This window comes from Zootoca vivipara, chromosome 10 (assembly GCF_963506605.1).
Source record: "Zootoca vivipara chromosome 10, rZooViv1.1, whole genome shotgun sequence".
Classification (NCBI taxonomy): domain Eukaryota; kingdom Metazoa; phylum Chordata; class Lepidosauria; order Squamata; family Lacertidae; genus Zootoca; species Zootoca vivipara.
The window spans coordinates 70481898-70500768 of record NC_083285.1 but is presented as its reverse complement, the minus strand read 5'-3'; the positions used below and the strand labels follow the sequence as shown (position 1 = coordinate 70500768).

Here is an 18871-nt window from a genome sequence, read left to right as displayed (position 1 = left end):
TTTGATGCTGCTCTGCCCAGTTCCAAAATGGCTGCAGTGCGACTTCTGGCGCGGCGGCCATTTTGGAACTGGGCAAAGCAGCATCAAAAGTCACTTCTGAGCATGCTCCGCCCAGTTCCAAAATGGCGGCAACGCTACTTCCGGTCTGCTATTTCCGGCCCGGTCCCTTATTTCTCTGACAGCAACTTGACAGGTAGGAGTGTGGGGTTGGCACCCGACTTGTGTCGCAATACTGAGCAAGAAAGAGCACTGGTCCGACAGAGGGGCTCTGCCACACGTCCAATTGCCCTGTGCCTAGAAAGCACTGGCCCCACGGATTGTCTGCCTTTCCTATCCGAGTGGACTATCCCCTGGAAAACCAACTCTTTGGAACTCATAGAATCATAGAATCGTAGAGTTGGAAGAGACCCCAAGGGCCATCCAGTCCAACCCCCTGCCAAGCAGGAAACACCATCAAAGCATTTTTGACATATGGCTGTCAAGCCTCTGCTTAAAGACCTCCAAAGAAGGAGACTCCACCACACTCCTTGGCAGCAAATTCCACTGCCGAACAGCTCTTACTGTCAGAAAGTTCTTCCTAATGTTTAGGTGGAATCTTCTTTCTTGTAGTTTGAATCCATTGCTCCGTGTCCGCTTCTCTGGAGCAGCAGAAAACAACATTTCACCCTCCTCTATATGACATCCTTTTATATCAGACAAATGTCAATCTGCGGAAACCCTGGTGGTCGCTTGCTCCAATTCAGTGGCAAAGTTGGGAAGTTTCCCCCGGGGAAACGGAAGTGCAGGTGAGCCCCCAATGCAAGGTGGTTCCCTATGCCCCTGTTCCACCCCAGCAGCTACATAGCAAGGAGTCCAGGACTCCTGACCAACACCTGGAGCAAGCCTGCGATTTTTCAGGGGAAGATCCATTCTTTGGGCCTTGGCTGGGGCTGGAGAGGGATGGGCCCTGGGAATGCACACACAGCCCAAGAAAGAAGCTGAGGAGGAGCACCCAGCTCCTGCCCACCCGCCCCCTTGCTCCAGGCTCTCCCCTCTTCTGCATCAGGTAACCATATCTCAGCTGCATGGGGCACCCCCTGGCCCTCCTTGCTGCCCCCTCTCCAAGAGCCCAGCGAAGGCAGAAGCCAGAAGGGAGAGATGAAGAATAACCTCCCCCAGACACCCAGAGCAGCTTGCAGATGTGTGCCCCCTTTCCTCTGCCCCCCCATCCCCCCCGTTCCCTCTTAAGAGACACCTCCAGCAGAGCAGCTTAAAAAACAGGCTCACCGCCACGCACCCACAGCCAAAAGTGTTCCTCCTTTATGAGTGACATCGTAAATACACCTTGCCCCACCCTCTTACCCATCTCCCGCCAGCCTCTGGGGTCCTTCTGTGGGGTGCCTCCTCCGGGCAGAGAGGCCTGGGGGCAGCAGCTGGCAGTGGGGCCCAGAAGGACCCTCTTGCTTTCCGCTTGCCAGGAAGGAGCCAGCTCTGCAGCCAGTTGGCCGGGTGTGTGTGTGTGTGTGTGTTCCTTGTGGCTCCGGTCAGAGTGGGCTCAGGACAGAGGCGTCACCGCCATCGGAAGCCCAGTCCAAGCTCAGTCGGCCGCTTTCTTGGCCGGCATTTCAAACAGGGCTGCAATGTCCAGCATGGCCCGGTGGATGTTCTTCCCAAAGCGCTTGGAGTCCTGGGGAAGGAAAGAGAGTTGGGAAAGGTTCGGGAAAGGGCAGTCAAAATGACCAAGGGGGTGGGACTTTAGCAAGCGAGAGGCGACATGATAGAAGATTATGGGATTACTAGTCTCATTCAGCCCGTTAAGAAAACGGGCACTAGAGGTGCGACGGGGCCGCGGCCTTCCCTCCCTTTCTGCACTCGGCCGCGGGTCGTGCCGGGAACGCAATTAAACAAAGCGCTCTCCCGTCGTGTCCCGCGGCCGAGTGCAGAGAGGGAGGGAAGGCCGCGGCCCCGCCGCTCCTCCCACGGGCCAGGTAGGGTTGTCAGGAGGAGGAGGCGGTGGACCAAGATGGTGGCATTGGGCTCCGGGGCTGCGGCCCGGGCTCCCGCCGCCGCGGCCCCAGAGCCCGATGCCGCCATCTTGGTCCGCCGTCACAGGGGAACAGGAGGCAGAGGGTTGAGGGGGGGAGAGAACGCGTGTGTGTGTACGTCCCGCCTCTTCCTCCAGTCCCTGTGTCCGTGGGGCACATGTGCATTAGCGCAAACCCAGGGACACAGGGAATACTGGACGCAGAGACACAGGGACTTTATTATATAGGATGTTTGGCACAGAGAAAGAGTTTTTCTCCCATGTGAAAGTTCAGTGAAGCTGAATGCTGGTAGATTCAGGATGGATAAAACAACTTCTTCATGCCGCACATTAACTATGGAACTCACTGCTGCAGGAAACAGCGGTGCCTTCCCCCCTCCCCCCGAGTTGGATGGCTTTAAAAGAGGATTAGACAAAGTCATGGAGGATCATAAGGCTATGCTCTGTATCAGCAACGCTTCTGAAATAACCAAAGGAGGGGAGAGTCCTCTTGCGTTCGAATCCTGCTTGCAGGTTTCCACTATGAGAACAGGATGCCGGACTAAATGGGCCATTGGCCGAATCCAGCAGGCTCTTTGTATGACAAAGGGTGAGAAGCGCCCATCCTGGCCAGCAAAGGGATGCTCAAAGCACTTTCCCAAACGGGCCTCATCCCCATAGCCCCCAGGAGACCCCAACCCTGCAGACCCTCCCTCCCTCCCTCCCCATGCCTGCTCACCGTCTCAGGGCTGGAGAACTTGCTGGAGACGTGGAAAGTGATCAGGTTCTCTCCAGCAATGATGTAGGAGACGCCATAACCGTCGTCAGCCACCTGCAGGGAGCAGAGGGAGAGGCGCTTAGGCCCACAGCAGAAGTGGGGTGGCCAGTTCTGCACCAGAGAGAAAGCGCAGTAAACACAGAGGGGCAGAAGGGGCTAGTGGAACCAGCAGGTGTCAGAGGCCACCTGCATCTCAACGCCAGCTTCCTGGAGTCTATCAACAACAACAGCAGCAGCAGAAACAATAACTTTATTATTTGTACCCCACCCATCTGACTGGGTTGCTTCCAACATGCATAAAAATATAATAAAACATCAAACATTAAAAGCTTCCCTAAACAGGGCTGCCTTCAGATGTCTTCTAAAAGTCAGATAGTTGTTTATTTCCTTGACATCTGATGGGAAGGGCATTCCACAGGGCAGGTGCCACCACTGAGAAGGCCCTCTGCCTGGTTCCCTGTAACCTCACTTCTCGCAGGGAGGAAACTGCCAGAAGGCCCTCGGAGCTGGACCTCGCTGTCCAGGCTGAACGATGGGGGTGGAGAGACGCTCCTTTGAGTATATTGGGCAGAGGCCGTTTAGGGCAAGGGTCAGCAAGGTTTATCTTGCCTGGGCCGGATCAGTCCCATGGAGATCCCTCCGTGGGCCAGAGAGAGCAGCTTTTCTGCGCCCATGATTTTCTGCGTCTGCGCATGCACGGTTTCCGGCACCATGGAAGCGAGTCCCCGTGCCGCGCTGCATTGGTTTAGCACAGCACGTGAGCGGGGCGGCTCAGTTCGGGGGAGGCCCGTGGGCTGGTCAAACGACCTCTGTGGGCCGCTTCCAGCAGCCCATGGGCCTTAGGTTGCTGACCCCTGGTTTAGGGCTTTAAAGGTCAGCCCCCACACTTTGAATTGTGCTTGGAAACATACTAGGAGCCAATGTAGGTCTTTCAGGACTGGTGTTATATGGTCTCAGCGGCCACTCCCACTCAATAGACTAGCTGCCGCATTCTGGATTAGTTGTAATTTCTGGGTCACCTTCAAAGGTTGCCCCACGTAGAGCGCATTGCAGTAGTCCAAGCGGGAGATAACCAGATCGTGCACCACTCTGGCGAAACAGTCCACAGGCAGGGAGGGTCTCCGATGGAGCTGGTAGACAGCTGTCCTGGACACAGAATGGACCTGTGCCTCCATGGACAGCTGTGAGTCCAAAATGACCCCCAGGCTGCGCACCTGGTCCTTCAGGGGCACAGTTGCTCCATTCAGGACCAGGGAGTCCCCCACACCTGCCTGCCCCGCCCCCCAGAAATGGGCATCCCAGGTTTCCCAGTCGTACCTGGGAATGCCAAGGAGTCAACCTGGAACCTTCTACATTCCAAGCAGATGTTTGAGCTATGTCGGCTCTTCCTTTTAAATACCTCCATTGCCCCCCGCTCCCCTCCACCCACCCTGGGGTACCCCGAAAGCCTTTTCCCATTCTCCCCCAGTCTTTCACACACAAACTACTCACTGGGCCAAAGCCCCCTCCTGAGGAGATGTGGTCCGGATTGGTTTCCAGGTCGAACATTTTGATCTGCTGCTGGGGGGTCTGGCTGGTGGAGAGGCGCCAGGGCTCAGACAGCACCTACGGGTGGCAGGGCAGGGACAGAGTGAGTGGCGGTACCCCCACCCCCACCCACGTCCCTTCAAAAGCTCCTGGGTCAACTGCCTTCGCTGGACATGCAAGAAGTTGCAGGATGCTAGCCGCAGGGAGCCCCGGGCTGCTCACTGGGGCTCAACCTGCCTAGTCCAGCTGGGTGGGGAGGGTCTCAAAAGCCCCGAGCTGCGTCACCTTGGCGAGGAAGGGAGAGTCTACCCCCAGGTAGCGAGAGACAACGTAGAGGCAGAAGAGGTGCCTGTCGATGCCAGACCCCGTCATGGCCAAGCGGTACATGTTCTGGTGCTTCTCAGCCGCCACCTTGAACAGCCGCAGGGACTCGGCCGGCTGCAAGGGGGAATCGTAAAATCAGGGAGAAAGTGGGTGGAAGAAAAAGGTTTTTCATCCCTCTCTCGTAACACCAGAACTCGGGAACATCAACGTTATGATTTTTCTGGAGGACTATACAGATAAATTTTCACACATTATTTGTAGGGATGCCCACAGAGGAGGTATTGATTACCGTAGGTATTACCTTTCCTTCCTCACATCTGTGAGTTCGGCAGTGCATCCCTTTGCAGCTTAGAGGGGGAGCTTTGATAGGCTAGTTTTAGCCTTTTAGTTTAAGTAATCAAGGATGCTTTGAGGCAGACTGTATTCTCCTGGTGCCTATCTAGCAAACATGGCTGTTGGTTTGACTGTGTTGTAAATATCACACAATAATAGTAATAATAACAACAACAATACATTTATTTATTGATTGTTGTTGTTGTTGTTGTTGTTGTTGTTATTCAACAACAACAATAACAATTTAATAGTGTTGCCATATTTCAAGAAGTAAAAATCCGGACACAAAAAGCTGTTGAGCTTTCTTTGGGGAAATTTCAAAATTCTGGACATTTTGCCAATATTCCAAGATCCCCCCCCCCAAGACACTAATTCCATCATTGGAATCCCAGACATGTCCAGGAAAATCCGAACATATGGCAGCCCTATATAAGTCTACCTCCCTTCCTTTGCAGATCTTGGGGTAGTTCACTGGTGTGGGGCACCCTACCACCCATGCTGTGGGCCCCGGAAGGATTTTTCTGCCCTGTGAGATATTGTTGCAATCCCTGCCCCCCTCCTGCCCCCAGTGCAAGATTCCAGAGAGGTCCTGGTGCTTCCCCAGAGCACATGTTTCTTTTGGAACGAGGGGCGGTGCAGACTGTGGTATCTTTATAATCACTCATTCCGAACTGCCCATGAGTTAAGGGGTGGAGGCACCCCTCTAATTTTTTTTACCTCTGGCACTGAGCCAGTTCCTTTGTTATCTTAATGGCATAGCACCTCACCAGGAACCTAGCCTGGCTATTGCAGGAATTGGAATCCCTGCTTAGAATTCAACCCTTGCTGGATCCTGGAATAAGAATGGTCTCGGCATCAGCCTCCTCTCCCCCGCCCCCCCCAAAAGAACAGCACAGTGGAACCTCAGTTTTCGAGCATCTTGGAAGCCGAGCGATTCAGAACCCGAATGCCAAAAATCCAGATGCGGATGCTTCCACTTTCAAACGCGCCTCGGAAATCGAGGTGCGTTTCTCCATTTCCCCAATGGAACCTGCTGGCTGCCCATTGCGCCTCGGTTGTCGAACGTTTTGGAAGTCGGACGGTCTTCCAGAATGGATTACATTCGGCAACCGAGGGAGCACTGTATATATATTGTTACAGTATATATACAGTGGTACCTTGGTTCTCAAACGCCTCAAACAACTCGGAACCCAAACACTGCAAACCTGGAAGTAAGTGTTCCGGTTTGCAAACATTTTTCGGAAGCTGAACGTGCTCCGTTTTGAGCGTTACGCTTCCAATTTGAGTGATAGTCTACCTCTTTGATTGCCACACTTCCGTTTTGAGTGTTATGCTAAGCTCTGTGTGTTTTTGCTATTTGTTTTACATTTATTTGTGTGTGTGGAACCCAGTTCAGCTGCTGACTGATTGATTGTGCAACTGCAGTAGTTCGTTTTTTGCTTTCATTTTATGGGTCAATGGTCTCGTTAGATAGTAAAATTCATGTTGAATTGCTGTTTTAGGTGTTGTTCTTAAAAATCTGGAAGAGATTAATCCATTTTGCATTACTTTCTATGGGAAAGCGAGCCTTGGTTTCGGAACGCTTTGCTTTTGGAACGGACTTCCGGGCCGGATTAAGTTTGAGAAGCAAGGGACCACTGCATAACAATATATAACGGAGAGAGTGGGAGGGAGGGAGAGAATGTGCAAAGGGGCGTCTGACAGGCAGGAGGGAAGGGGTCTGCAAAGGATGAGGGTTGAAGGGGCTCAGGGAGAGCCTTGCAATGATGAAACTCACACTGCACTTTGCGTTGCACATGCTGCGCACAAAGGCCGTGGACTCGCTGGTGCAGGATCGAACCGTCTCCGTCCTCCCTTCCCTGAAGAGCCGCGTCATGGAGGACTCGTAGGTGAGACAGAAGCGGCCCTTGTCCTGGAAGAAGAGGCAGTGAGGACGTGGGCTGGGGGTCAGGAGACGAAGCCCACCGGACGGCCCCCATCAGAGCCGGATTTTGGTTCGATGAGACCCTCAGCTACTGGAGGTAATGGGGCCCTTTCTATGTCCAGCTGTCCTTTGTCAACAACAAATGGTCGCTGTTTTTTTGTCTTTAATATATGCTATATGGTAATTTATGGACCTAATAGGTATCTCAAGCCATTTGCACATTTTGCCCTGCAACCAGTCCATGTAGAATGTAGGCACCCTATAAATAGAAATGAGCAAACCAGGGATATTTTAGGGAGCAGGTGAGGCCCATGACTTACATTATAGGAGCCTACACAACACAAAACACGGTTGCTGTAGGTAGGTTTCCCTTTATTTGTTTTTTATCTTATACAGTGGTACCTCGACTTACGAACGACTCGACAACCAAATTGTTCGACTTACGAATGGGGCAAACGGCCACGCGCTTACGATTTTTTCAACATCCGAACGGAAACCGCGGTGGTTTTAGATAGCGTTTTCCCGACTTACGATTTTCCCCCGTTTCCAATGCATTCCTATGGGAAATCACGTTCCCAATGGCGCTTTTCGACTTACGAATTTGTCGACCTACGAAGGTGCCCTCGGAATGGATTAAATTCGTAAGTCGAGGCACCACTGTATTTTGGAAATGTACACCCAGTATTCCCCCCACTTTAATTTTTCCTAAGCTATAGCTTGTTTAAATCTAGCACTGCTCCCATGCCCCCAACTTTCCAAGGGCACATCAGACCCCCATCTTCTCCTAAGCCCCTTCTCAAGGCTTTGTGCGCCCCCCTGCCACTTAAAGAAAGGGCACCCAGCTGTAGACAGGAAGAGCTTCCACTAGGCTAGCGGTCAAACCCCCCAATATATTTTTGGGGGGAGGAATACCATACCCCTCCATTCCACAAACTCATCCCTCACACGATTCTATAAAAAGCATTATTCAGAATAGCAGTTTCCACAGCCCACTAAGGGAGAACAACAATAAAATTCAACGCGGTAACAATAAGTTGCACATTTCTTCAAAATCCAAAGCTACGGTAGTTAGCTGAACAAACCCTGTGCAATGCAGGGGTCATGGCTGAATAGCCCAGGGGGGATAGAGAGGGGTTTGTGCCACATTATTTTTGTGTCATAAAGCCTTGTCCAATACAAGGAAAAATACGATAACTTAAACAGAAAATCTTTAGAAAGGTTTTTTCCTACAAAAACATTTTGTTTTAAAAATCTGATTTAAATTTAACAATCATCTGATTGAAATTTTAAAAATATCTGATTTAAAATGTAAAAATCTGATTGAAATTTTAAAAATATCTGATTTAAAATTTAAAAATCATCTGATTGAAATTTTAAAAACCATCTGGTTTAGATTTTAAAAATCCGATTGAAATTTTAAAAAATCATTCATTTTTATTCACCCTAGTTTGCGCGCTGCAGCCGCGAAGAAACCCCTGCTGCCAACCCAAATCTCTCTCACCATCAAAAGAACACAAGCAAATAAAGGAGTACCAACAGAAACAAAGCTGACATCAAGCCCTACATATATTAAGCAAAACAGAAACACCGTCACCTACTCTCACCCCCACCCACCCTCCCACCCCCTATCTACCTTGTTTTCCTTCTTTCTTCGTAGTGTCTTAACAAATGAAACTGATTTGCAAAAATGATGCATGTTAAAAATATGAGTGACGCTACACAGACCTTTGTAATTCAAGAAATCTTTAATAAAAAATATTTTTTTTTAAAAAAAAAAGAGAAACCCCTGCTTTTGCATGTGGCCAGTTGTGCAAAGGTAAGCTCCACACCCTGCACGCCCTTGCCTCCGCCCCCACCTGCCGCCGTTCATTGGGGTGGGGGTGGGGCTTACCCGGAAGTGCGCCAGCTGCAGGGCGATCTGAATGAAGCTGTCCGGGCTGGTCCGGCACTTCTTGATGCGCCCTTTGCCAAAGTCCGTGAAGCAGAAGGAGTGGAAATCCACGTCGTCCGCCAGGGTCCTGGCCACGCGGTACGAAAGCTCGATGGCCTTGCTGCACTGCAGGAAGAAACAGGGGTGGGGGTGAGAGCCCGGAGGGAAGCCCCCCACCCTGCCCCACGCTCTCGAGGGCGAGAAGGGGGCGCAGCACCTCTCGGTTGGGAGCCTGAGAGCAGCATGGACCGTGGCCGTTCTGCAGATGCTCCGTGCACGGCGCCTGGCGCTCCGCCGGAGCAAAAAGTGGAGATGCAAAGCCTGTGGGTATACGCCAGGTTCTGCCCCACATCTGAAGCCCCTGGGCCTGGGCTAGGCGACTGGAGCACCTTCAGCGTGACCTGATAGCCTGGACTCACAACTGCTCCTTGTGAGCACCAAATTCAGCAGCGGCAGAGATTAACGCGGAAGCAAGTTGTGGAGGTTTAAAAGCATTCCTCATTTCATTACTAACAGCTACTTCATACTCTGGGGTTGCGGCGCTCATCTCGCTCTATAGGCCGAGGGAGCTGGCATTTGTCCACAGACAGCTTCCGGATCATGTGGCCAGCATGACAAAGCTGCTTCTGGTGAACCAGAGCAGCGCACGGAAACTCCGTTTACCTTCCCGCCGGAGCGGTCCCTATTTATCTACTTGCACTGGACACGACTGGACCTGATGGTCAGAGGCCCCTTTACCTTTTACTTCATACTACAGGGACGTGGGTGGCGCTGTGGTCTAAACCACTGAGCCTAGGGCTTGCTGATCAGAAGGTCGGCGGTTCGACTCCCCATGATGGGATGAGCTCCCGTTGCTCGGTCCCTGCTCCTGCCAACCTAGCAGTTCGAAAACACGTCAAAGTGCAAGTAGATAAATAGGTACCACTCCAGTGGGAAGGTAAACAACGTTTCCGTGCGCTGCTCTGGTTCGCCAGAAGCGGCTTAGTCATGCTAGCCACATGACCTGGAAGCTGTACGCCGGCTCCCTCGGCCAATAACGCGAGATGAGCGCCGAAACCCCAGAGTCATCTGCGACTGGACCTAACGGTCAGGGGTCCCTTTGCCTTTTTTACTTCGTACTACAGAATCTATTCTACAGGCTTGCATGAGTGTTACAGTTCTCACTCAGCCTTCTTATCTCTACAAAGATAAAAAGCGAAACCCACACTGAGTCAGGAAGGGAAGAACAGAAGAGCAGTTTCCGCCGCCCCCCTTCTCAAAATATCAGTCGGGAAGGGTGAAAATGTCGACAAAACCTACCTCCTCAGAAATGTCCCACGTCAAGCGCTGCGGCACAGGGATGTCCGTGTTGGGTACCCCATGGCAATGTCCGCTGCTGCAGTACCCCAGCTGGAACTGGTCTGTGGCCAGCATGAACTGGGGAAGAAGGCAGAAGGGATGAGGGCTGGGGGGGGGAGGGGAGAAGTTCCTATAGAACAGGCACCCCCAAACTCGGCCCTCCAGATGTTTTGGGACTACACTTCCTATCATCCCTGACCACTGGTCCTGCTAGCTAGGGATGATGGGAGTTGTAGTCCCAAAACATCTGGAGAGCTGAGTTTGGGGGTGCCTGCTATAGAATCACAGAACTGGAAGGGGCACCCGAGGGTCATCCAGCTCAACCCCCTGCAACGCAGCAACCCTCTCTCACAGTTGTTTGCATGGGGGTGTAAAAGGAGGGACCCCTCCCTTCCTGCCTCTCACCTCCCAGAGGTGCCCCATGATGGGCGCGTCGGCCCACGAGTGCTCGGCGTTGGCACCCAGCTTGCCGTTGCGATACACCACCAGCGTGAAGGACTTGTCAAACCACCTGCAGAGAGAACGACGACCCGCATCAGAACGGGAGCTACAAGCAGAGCCGGATTGAGGTTGGATGAGGCCCTAAGCGACTGAGGGTAATGGGGCCCTTCATATGTCCAGCTGTCAACAACAAATGGTTGCTGTTTTTTGTGTTAAATAGATGCATATCACAAAATACGTATTTTATCAAAGCAACTGTTGAACTGAAGTACAATTAAGAAGTATATTAATAGTGAAATAATTCTTAAGCTCTAACTTAACATAATTTTTTTATTCATAACAAACTTAATAATGCAAGCACAATGGCGTTTGGCAATAACAAAAGTTTAGAAACACAATTTACAAGGACTCATCCAGTCTCTAGGAACTTGCTATAACATGAAACAATAATAGGTGTAAATATGTGATGCAAATAATTATAAAGAGCAGAATGTAGGCACCCTATATACAGAAAGGAGCAAACCAGAGATATTTCAGGGAGCAGGTGGGGCCCATAACTTACATCCTAGGAGCCTACACAACACAAAACACTGTTGCTGTATGTAGGTTTTATTTTATTTGTTTTTTAAGGGGAAAAAATTATATGTTGATGTTGAAAATCAGATGCCGCCCATGTCATGGATTTAGGTGCAGAGCATTTTGGGAACTGCAAAGATTCACGGGACTTTGGCCATTGAGAGGGAGAACGGCCTGGGAAAGTAAACTTCTGAACTCTAAGAGAAAGATTTCTGACTCTTTTGATCCCGTGTAACCTTGCAGCTGTGAAATCTCCCATTCCTGTGCGATAAGAAATTAGGGAGGAAACTCTGTCCGGTGTGTTCTGAGAACTGAAGGCGTTAATTGCCCTGTAGGTTGATTAATGGGTAAACACAAGACATCTGTGTAGCCTCTATTTGATTGACAAGACTAACGGTTGTAGGTTCTCTGATTGGATTATTCAAACCTCAACTCTAACGTAGATTGGATAATGAGCCATAAGCCCACGTGGAACACCTCAAGGGTTGTGGGGATTTAAGTCTGTTAGAGATGAGTCTCTTTTGTCTTTTGTCTTTGGCTGTTGTCTTGCAAAATGACCCAGCAAGGTACTGCTGTCCTGTTCGTCTTCAAAGAGCCGGGGGAGACTGAGGTCTGCTAATGGCTCTTGACTGCAATTTGCCGGGATGGAGAGATGCAGTCTTGGATCAATCTTATTCTAAGTTTGTACTTGTAAGTTAGCTATGCTTTTTTTGTTTTATCTTTGTATTCCCTTTATTTGAGAACTGTTGCATGTTATTTGGTTATGCTATTTTATAATAAATAGTTAAGAGAGATTTCTTGTGGATTTTGGTCCTTCCTGGTCGCATTGCTAAACCCAGTCCTAGGCTGCTTTGCCCCTACCAGGCAGAACGTGTATTCTTTGTCCCGGAGGTCTGTAAGTGGACCCCCCCCCCGGGTGGTGGCAGCGATACCGGTTAAAGAAGTGTTTTAAAACCCCTGTTCGAGCCATAGAGGTATAGCCAGACCCTTCCCCGGGTAACGCAAGCAGCCCCAGCAGCCTCCGGAGGGAGAGCTGGCGGTGCTATAGGGGAAGAGGTTGAGGGTACTGACGGGCACGAAACATCACAGCCCAGCCCTAGTGAGGACCACAGTGGTGGTGCCTGGAAGGGAGGTCCGGCTGCACAGGTGGGCAGAGAGAGAGAGAGAGAGAGAGAGAGAGAGAGAGAGAGAGAGAGACCCCTTACCTGTCATAGCATCGCCCGTGCAGGAGGCTCTTGGAGTAAAGATCCAGACTGTCCTCGTGGTCTCGGGAGAAGCCTTGCTCATCCTCGTCCAGGGTCAGGAAGAAGGCGGCTCTCTCGATGCAGTCCAAGGAGGCCTTGTTCTTCCCTCGGCCAAAGTATTTTTTCCGGGCTTCGGCCCACGGACCCCTGGAAGCCCCAAAAGGAAGAGGAGAGGAGTCAAGTCATCCCAAAAGAGGCTCCTCCGTCTGGGGAATAGCAGGCTAGGCTCCCCTGCAAACCATCAGATCTGCCGTTCTGCTTCACTCATCTCAGGTGTGTTTTATTTGCCACTTAAGCCGATCCTATTATTTTACACCGCTTTGTTATCACGACTGGATAGTTTGATTTTGGTAGGAGCAACCTTAAAAGAGGGGATTTGGCTGGGATTTATCACGGTGTGGCTGAACAAGCATTTTGTGCTGTGCCTCGTGTGTGTGTGTGTGTGTGTCAAATAGAAGGGGAAGAAATGGAGGCAGTGAGAGATTTTACTTTCTTGGGCTCCTTGATCACTGCAGATGGTGACAGCAGTCACGAAATTAAAAGACGCCTGCTTCTTGGGAGAAAAGCAATGACAAACCTAGACAGCATCTTAAAAAGCAGAGACATCACCTTGCCGACAAAGGTCCATATAGTTAAAGCTATGGTTTTCCCAGTAGTGATGTATGGAAGTGAGAGCTGGACCATAAAGAAGGCTGATCACCGAAGAATTGATGCTTTTGAATTATGGTGCTGGAGGAGACTCTTGAGAGTCCCATGGACTGCAAGAAGATCAAACCTATCCATTCTTAAGGAAATCAGCCCTGAGTGCTCACTGGAAGGACAGATCCTGAAGCTGATGCTCCAATACTTTGGCCACCTCATGAGAAGAGAAGAATCCTTGGAAAAGACCCTGATGTTGGGAAAGATTGAGGGCACTAGGAGAAGGGGACGACAGAGGACGAGATGGTTGGACAGTGTTCTCGAAGCTATGAACATGAGTTTGACCAAACTGTGGGAGGCAGTGCCTGGCGTGCTATGGTCCATGGGGTCACGAAGAGTCGGACACAACTAAATGACTAAACAACAACAACAACAACACCACAAAAAAGGAAAAAGAAAAACTAATAACGACAATTTAAAGCTTTCAAAAAGTTAAAACGGCAATAACAAATCTTATTATTAACGTTATTAATAACATATCATTTAATGATGCTGGTAATTCTATATATTTATTTATGAAATATGTTATATAATTATTATAATTATTATTATTCCATAGGTCAGAATTAATGGGGGGGTATTGACAGGTGGCCTTATAGAAGTTTCCCTAATGTAAAAATCTACACACAAAAACGTATGTATATATGTTGTCTGTCTATGTTTTTAAAGAAAGAAATTAATAAAATCTATTTTTTTAAATTGATGATCCTTCATGGATCAATGCCTTGTCGTGGCGAAGGGGCTTGAATAACTCAGAGAAGCTATGAGCTATGCCATGCAGGGCCACCCAAGATGGACAGGTCATAGTGGAGAGTTTTGACTAAACGTGATCCACCTGGAGAAGGAACTGGCAAGCCACTCCAGTATCCCTGCCAAGAAAACTCCATGGACAAAGACAACAGGCATATAAAAGTTATGACGCTGGAAGATGAGCCCCTCAGGTCGGAAGGCGTCCAACATGCTACTGAGGAAGAGCGGAGGACAAGTACAAGTAGATTCAGAGCTGATGAAGCGGCTGGGCCAAAGCCGAAAGGACGCTCAGTTGCGGATATGCCTGGAAGCGAAAGGAAAGTCCGATGCTGTAAAGAAAAATATTGCATAGGAACCTGGAATGTAAGAACCATGAGTGGAGGTAAGCTGGATGTGGTCAAAAATGAGATGACAAGAATAAATATCGACATCCTGGGCATCAGTGAACTAAAATGGAAGGGAATGGGCGAATTCAGTTCGGGTGACTATCATATCTACTACTGTGGGCAAGAATCCCGTAGTAGAAATGGAGTGGCCCTCATAGTCAACAAAAGAGTGGCAAAAGCTGTAATGGGATGCAATCTCAAAAATGACAGAATGATCTCGATACGAATCCAAGGCAGACCTTTTAACATCACAGTAATCCAAGTTTATGCACCAACTACCGGAGCTGAAGAAAGTGAAATTGACCAATTCTATGAAGACCTACAACACCTTCTAGAAATGACACCAAAGAAGGATGTTCTTCTCATTACAGGGGATTGGAATGCTAAAGTAGGGAATCAAGAGATAAAAGGAACAACTGGCAAGTTTGGCCTTGGAGTTCAAAATGAAGCAGGGCAAAGGCTAATAGAGTTCTGTCAAGAGAACAAGCTGGTCATCACAAACACTCTCTTCCAACAACACAAGAGACGACTCTACACATGGATATCACCAAATGGGCAGCATCGAAATCAGATTGATTATATTCTCTGCAGCCAAAGATGGAGAAGCTCTATACAGTCAGCAAAAACAAGACCTGGAGCTGACTGTAACTCAGATCATCAGCTTCTTATAGCAAAATTCCAGCTTAAACTGAAGAAAGTAGGAAAAACCACTGGGCCAGTAAGATACAATCTGAATCAAATCCCTTATGAATACACAGTGGAAGTGAGGAACAGGTTTAAGGATTTAGATTTGGTGGACAGAGTGCCTGAAGAACTATGGATGGAGGCTCGTAACATTATACAGGAGGCAGCAACGAAAACCATCCCAAGGAAAAGGAAATGCAAGAAAGCAAAATGGCTGTCCAACGAGGCCTTACAAATAGCGGAGGAGAGGAGGCAAGCAAAATGCAAGGGAGATAGGGAAAGATACAGGAAACTGAATGCAGATTTCCAAAAAACAGCAAGGAGAGACAAGAGGGTCTTCTTAAATGAGCAATGCAAAAAAATAGAGGAAAACAATAGAATGGGGAAAACCAGAGATCTGTTCAAGAAAATTGGAGATATGAAAGGAACATTTCGTACAAAGATTACCATAATCAAGGACAAAAGTGGTAAGGACCTAACAGAAGCAGAAGACATCAAGAAGAGGTGGCAAGAATACACAGAGGAATTATACCAGAAAGACATGGAGGTTTCATACACCCCAGATAGTGTGGTTGCTGACCTTGAGCCAGACATCTTGGAGAGTGAAGTCAAATGGGCCTTAGAAAGCACTGCTAATAACAAGGCCAGTGGAAGTGATGATATTCCAGCTGAACTATTTAAAATTTTAAAAGATGATGCTGTTAAGGTGCTACACCCAATATGCCAGCAAGTTTGGAAAACTCAGCAATGGCCAGAGGATTGGAGAAGATCAGTCTACATCCCAATTCCAAAGAAGGGCAGTGCCAAAGAATGCTCCAACTACCGCACAATTGCGCTCATTTCACACGCTAGCAAGGTTATGCTTAAAATTCTACAAGGCAGGCTTAGGCAGTATGTGGACCGAGAACTCCCAGAAGTGCAAGCTGGATTTCGAAAGGGCAGAGGAACCAGAGACCAAATAGCAAACATGCGCTGGATTATGGAGAAAGCTAGAGAGTTCCAGAAAAACGTCTACTTCTGCTTCATTGACTATGCAAAAGCCTTTGACTGTGTCGACCACAGCAAACTATGGCAAGTTCTTAAAGAAATGGGAGTGCCTGATCACCTCATCTGTCTCCTGAGAAATCTCTATGTGGGACAAGAAGCTACAGTTAGAACTGGATATGGAACAACTGAGTGGTTCAAAATTGGGAAAGGAGTACGACAAGGTTGTATATTGTCTCCCTGCTTATTTAACTTATATGCAGAATTCATCATGCGAAAGGCTGGACTAGATGAATCCCAAGCCGGAATTAAGATTGCCGGAAGAAATATCAACAACCTCAGATATGCAGATGACACAACCTTGATGGCAGAAAGCGAGGAGGAATTAAAGAACCTTTTAATGAGGGTGAAAGAGGAGAGCGCAAAATATGGTCTGAAGCTCAACATCAAAAAAACCAAGATCATGGCCACTGGTCCCATCACCTCCTGGCAAATAGAAGGGGAAGAAATGGAGGCAGTGAGAGATTTTACCTTCTTGGGCTCCTTGATCACTGCAGATGGTGACAGCAGTCACGAAATTAAAAGACGCCTGCTTCTTGGGAGAAAAGCAATGACAAACCTAGACAGCATCTTAAAAAGCAGAGACATCACCTTGCCGACAAAGGTCCGTATAGTTAAAGCTATGGTTTTCCCAGTAGTGATGTATGGAAGTGAGAGCTGGACCATAAAGAAGGCTGATCGCCGAAGAATTGATGCTTTTGAATTATGGTGCTGGAGGAGACTCTTGAGAGTCCCATGGACAGCAAGAAGATCAAACCTATCCATTCTAAAGGAAATCGGCCCTGATTGCTCACTGGAAGGACAGATCCTGAAGCTGAGGCTCCAATACTTTGGCCACCTCATGAGAAGACACCCTGGAAAAGACCCTGATGTTGGGAAAGATGGAGGGCACAAGGAGAAGGGGACAACAGAGGACGAGATGGTTGGACAGTGTTCTCGAAGCTACCAACATGAGTTTGACCAAACTGCGGGGGGCAGTACAAGACAGGAGTGCCTGGTGTGCTATGGTCCATGGGGTCACGAAGAGTCGGACACAACTAAATGACTAAACAACAACAACACAAAAAAGGAAAAAGAAAAACTAATAACGACAATTTAAAACTTTCAAAAAGTTAAAACGGCAATAACAAATCTTATTATTAACGTTATTAATAACATATCATTTAATGATGCTGGTAATTCTATATATTTATTTATGAAATATGTTATATAATTATTATTATTATTATTATTATTATTATTATTATTATTATTATTCCATAGGTCAGAATTAATGGGGGGTATTGCTTTTTTAAAATAATAACCTTAACACTTTTTCACACGTGTTCCTAAAAACCTTCTATTCTTGCTACTGTATCTCAATTTTAAATCTTCTTCGTCGTCTTATGACAGGTGGCCTTATAGAAGTTTCCCTAATGTAAAAATCTACACACAGAAATTTATGTATATACCGTATGTTGTCTGTCTATCTTGTTAAAGAAAGAAATTAATAAAATCTATTTTTTTTAAAAAAAAAACAAGCATTTATCTCCTGAGATAATAAAAATAAAATAAAATAAATTCTATTGCGGGAGCGGAGGGGCCTCACCTGCTGAGCTGGGTGGACCTGACGCAGGAGAGCCCTCCCGCCCCTCCTCCTCCTCCTCCGGCCACAGCGCTTACCGTTCCCCGGCGGTGAGAGCGGCCAGCCGCACCTCGCTGGGATCGGGGGGCGAAGGGTCATCCAGGATGCGCTGGAACTGCATCTCCAGGTCGCAGGGGGAGAGCAGCTTCCCGGCCTGGTAGAGCCACAGCTTGTAGAAGCGGCCTTTGTGGAAGACGGCCAGGTGCCTGCTGTCCGACAGGTGCAGGAGGGAGTCTAGGGGGCGGGAGAGGAGAGCCAGGATGAAAGCAGTCCTTCGTCGTATAGAATTTTTAAATTAAATTTTCTGTTTTACAATTTAAATACAGTGATCTTCCACTTCTTCTTCTTCTTCTTCTTCTTCTTCTTCTTCTTCTTCTTCTTCTTCTTCTTCTTCTTCTTCTTCTTCTTCTTCTTCTTCTTCTTCAATAGCTCGTAGCTGAGTAAGATTGCCTTCCATAAACACGGTTTTAACAATGAGTCCGTAAGTGACTGTGGAGGCTAATTCTGGATCCGCACCTCCTTCCACAGTGGGGACATTGGCTTCTGGGCGGGAGTTGACCACGGTGTGGATTTGCCAAGCGTGCCTTCCTCTTAGCATCTTTCTCCCTTGCGTCCTGAGTTCGAGTGTCTTCAACCCCATATGACACCTTTGTTAAAGGCTGTTCAACGCCTTAGTCGAACATCGCAAACCTGAGCATTCCGGTTTGCAAATGTTTTGGAAGCTGAACGTCCGTCCACTGGCGTAGCAAGGGGGTGTGATGGGGGCGGGCCGACCCGGGTGCCACCCTGGAGGGGGGTGACACTCAGCGCGCCCCCCCCGCGACTCCCAAGCTGAGCGGCGCTGCTCCAGCACCGTACGGATGGTGCCAGGATCCTCTGCTCGCGGCTGCAGCTGCGAGCCTCCCATGGTTGCGGGACCAAGCTGGCACTCCTGGGAGAGTGGGCAGGGCCTGCAGAGAGTCCCAAGGGCCAGGTGGAAAGGGCCACAAGGCTGTTTTTCTGCACCGCGCCTGAGGAATTTCAGTGCATCACACCGGTGAGCTGGCAGAGGGCACCTGCCCCCGCTCTGCCATGTCACCTGCTTCGTGCCAGCGTAAAGGCCACCCACCTGCCTCCTCTCCAGGGATGCGGGTCGTGTTGAACATTCTCTCCATCTGGTAGGAACACATGGGGACCAAGCCGAGCGCCATCACCTGGGGGTAGAAGCAGGCAGGGAGGAGAAGGAGCGTTACCTGCTTAGGAGGTAAACCAGTTTCCGGTCCGGCTG

At 49.0% G+C, this 18871-nt stretch overlaps 1 protein-coding gene across 4 annotated transcripts in view; it reads right to left on the bottom strand.

The window, feature by feature from the left end:
* Positions 1–1257: 1257 nt before the first annotated feature.
* The window catches only part of CPT1B (carnitine palmitoyltransferase 1B), a 36393-nt gene continuing 18779 nt past the window's right edge, over positions 1258–18871 (bottom strand). For all 4 annotated transcript variants that reach the window (XM_060279312.1, XM_060279311.1, XM_060279309.1 and 1 more), the window contains 11 exons: positions 18713–18797; positions 17643–17838; positions 12379–12564; positions 10562–10667; positions 10118–10234; positions 8780–8944; positions 6742–6876; positions 4593–4745; positions 4272–4385; positions 2742–2834; positions 1258–1666 (listed from right to left, as the gene is read on the bottom strand). In XM_060279312.1, coding sequence (XP_060135295.1) covers positions 1577–1666; positions 2742–2834; positions 4272–4385; positions 4593–4745; positions 6742–6876; positions 8780–8944; positions 10118–10234; positions 10562–10667; positions 12379–12564; positions 17643–17838; positions 18713–18797 — 1440 coding nt within the window. In that variant the 3' untranslated portion in view covers positions 1258–1576. The remainder of the gene's footprint in view (positions 1667–2741; positions 2835–4271; positions 4386–4592; positions 4746–6741; positions 6877–8779; positions 8945–10117; positions 10235–10561; positions 10668–12378; positions 12565–17642; positions 17839–18712; positions 18798–18871) is intronic.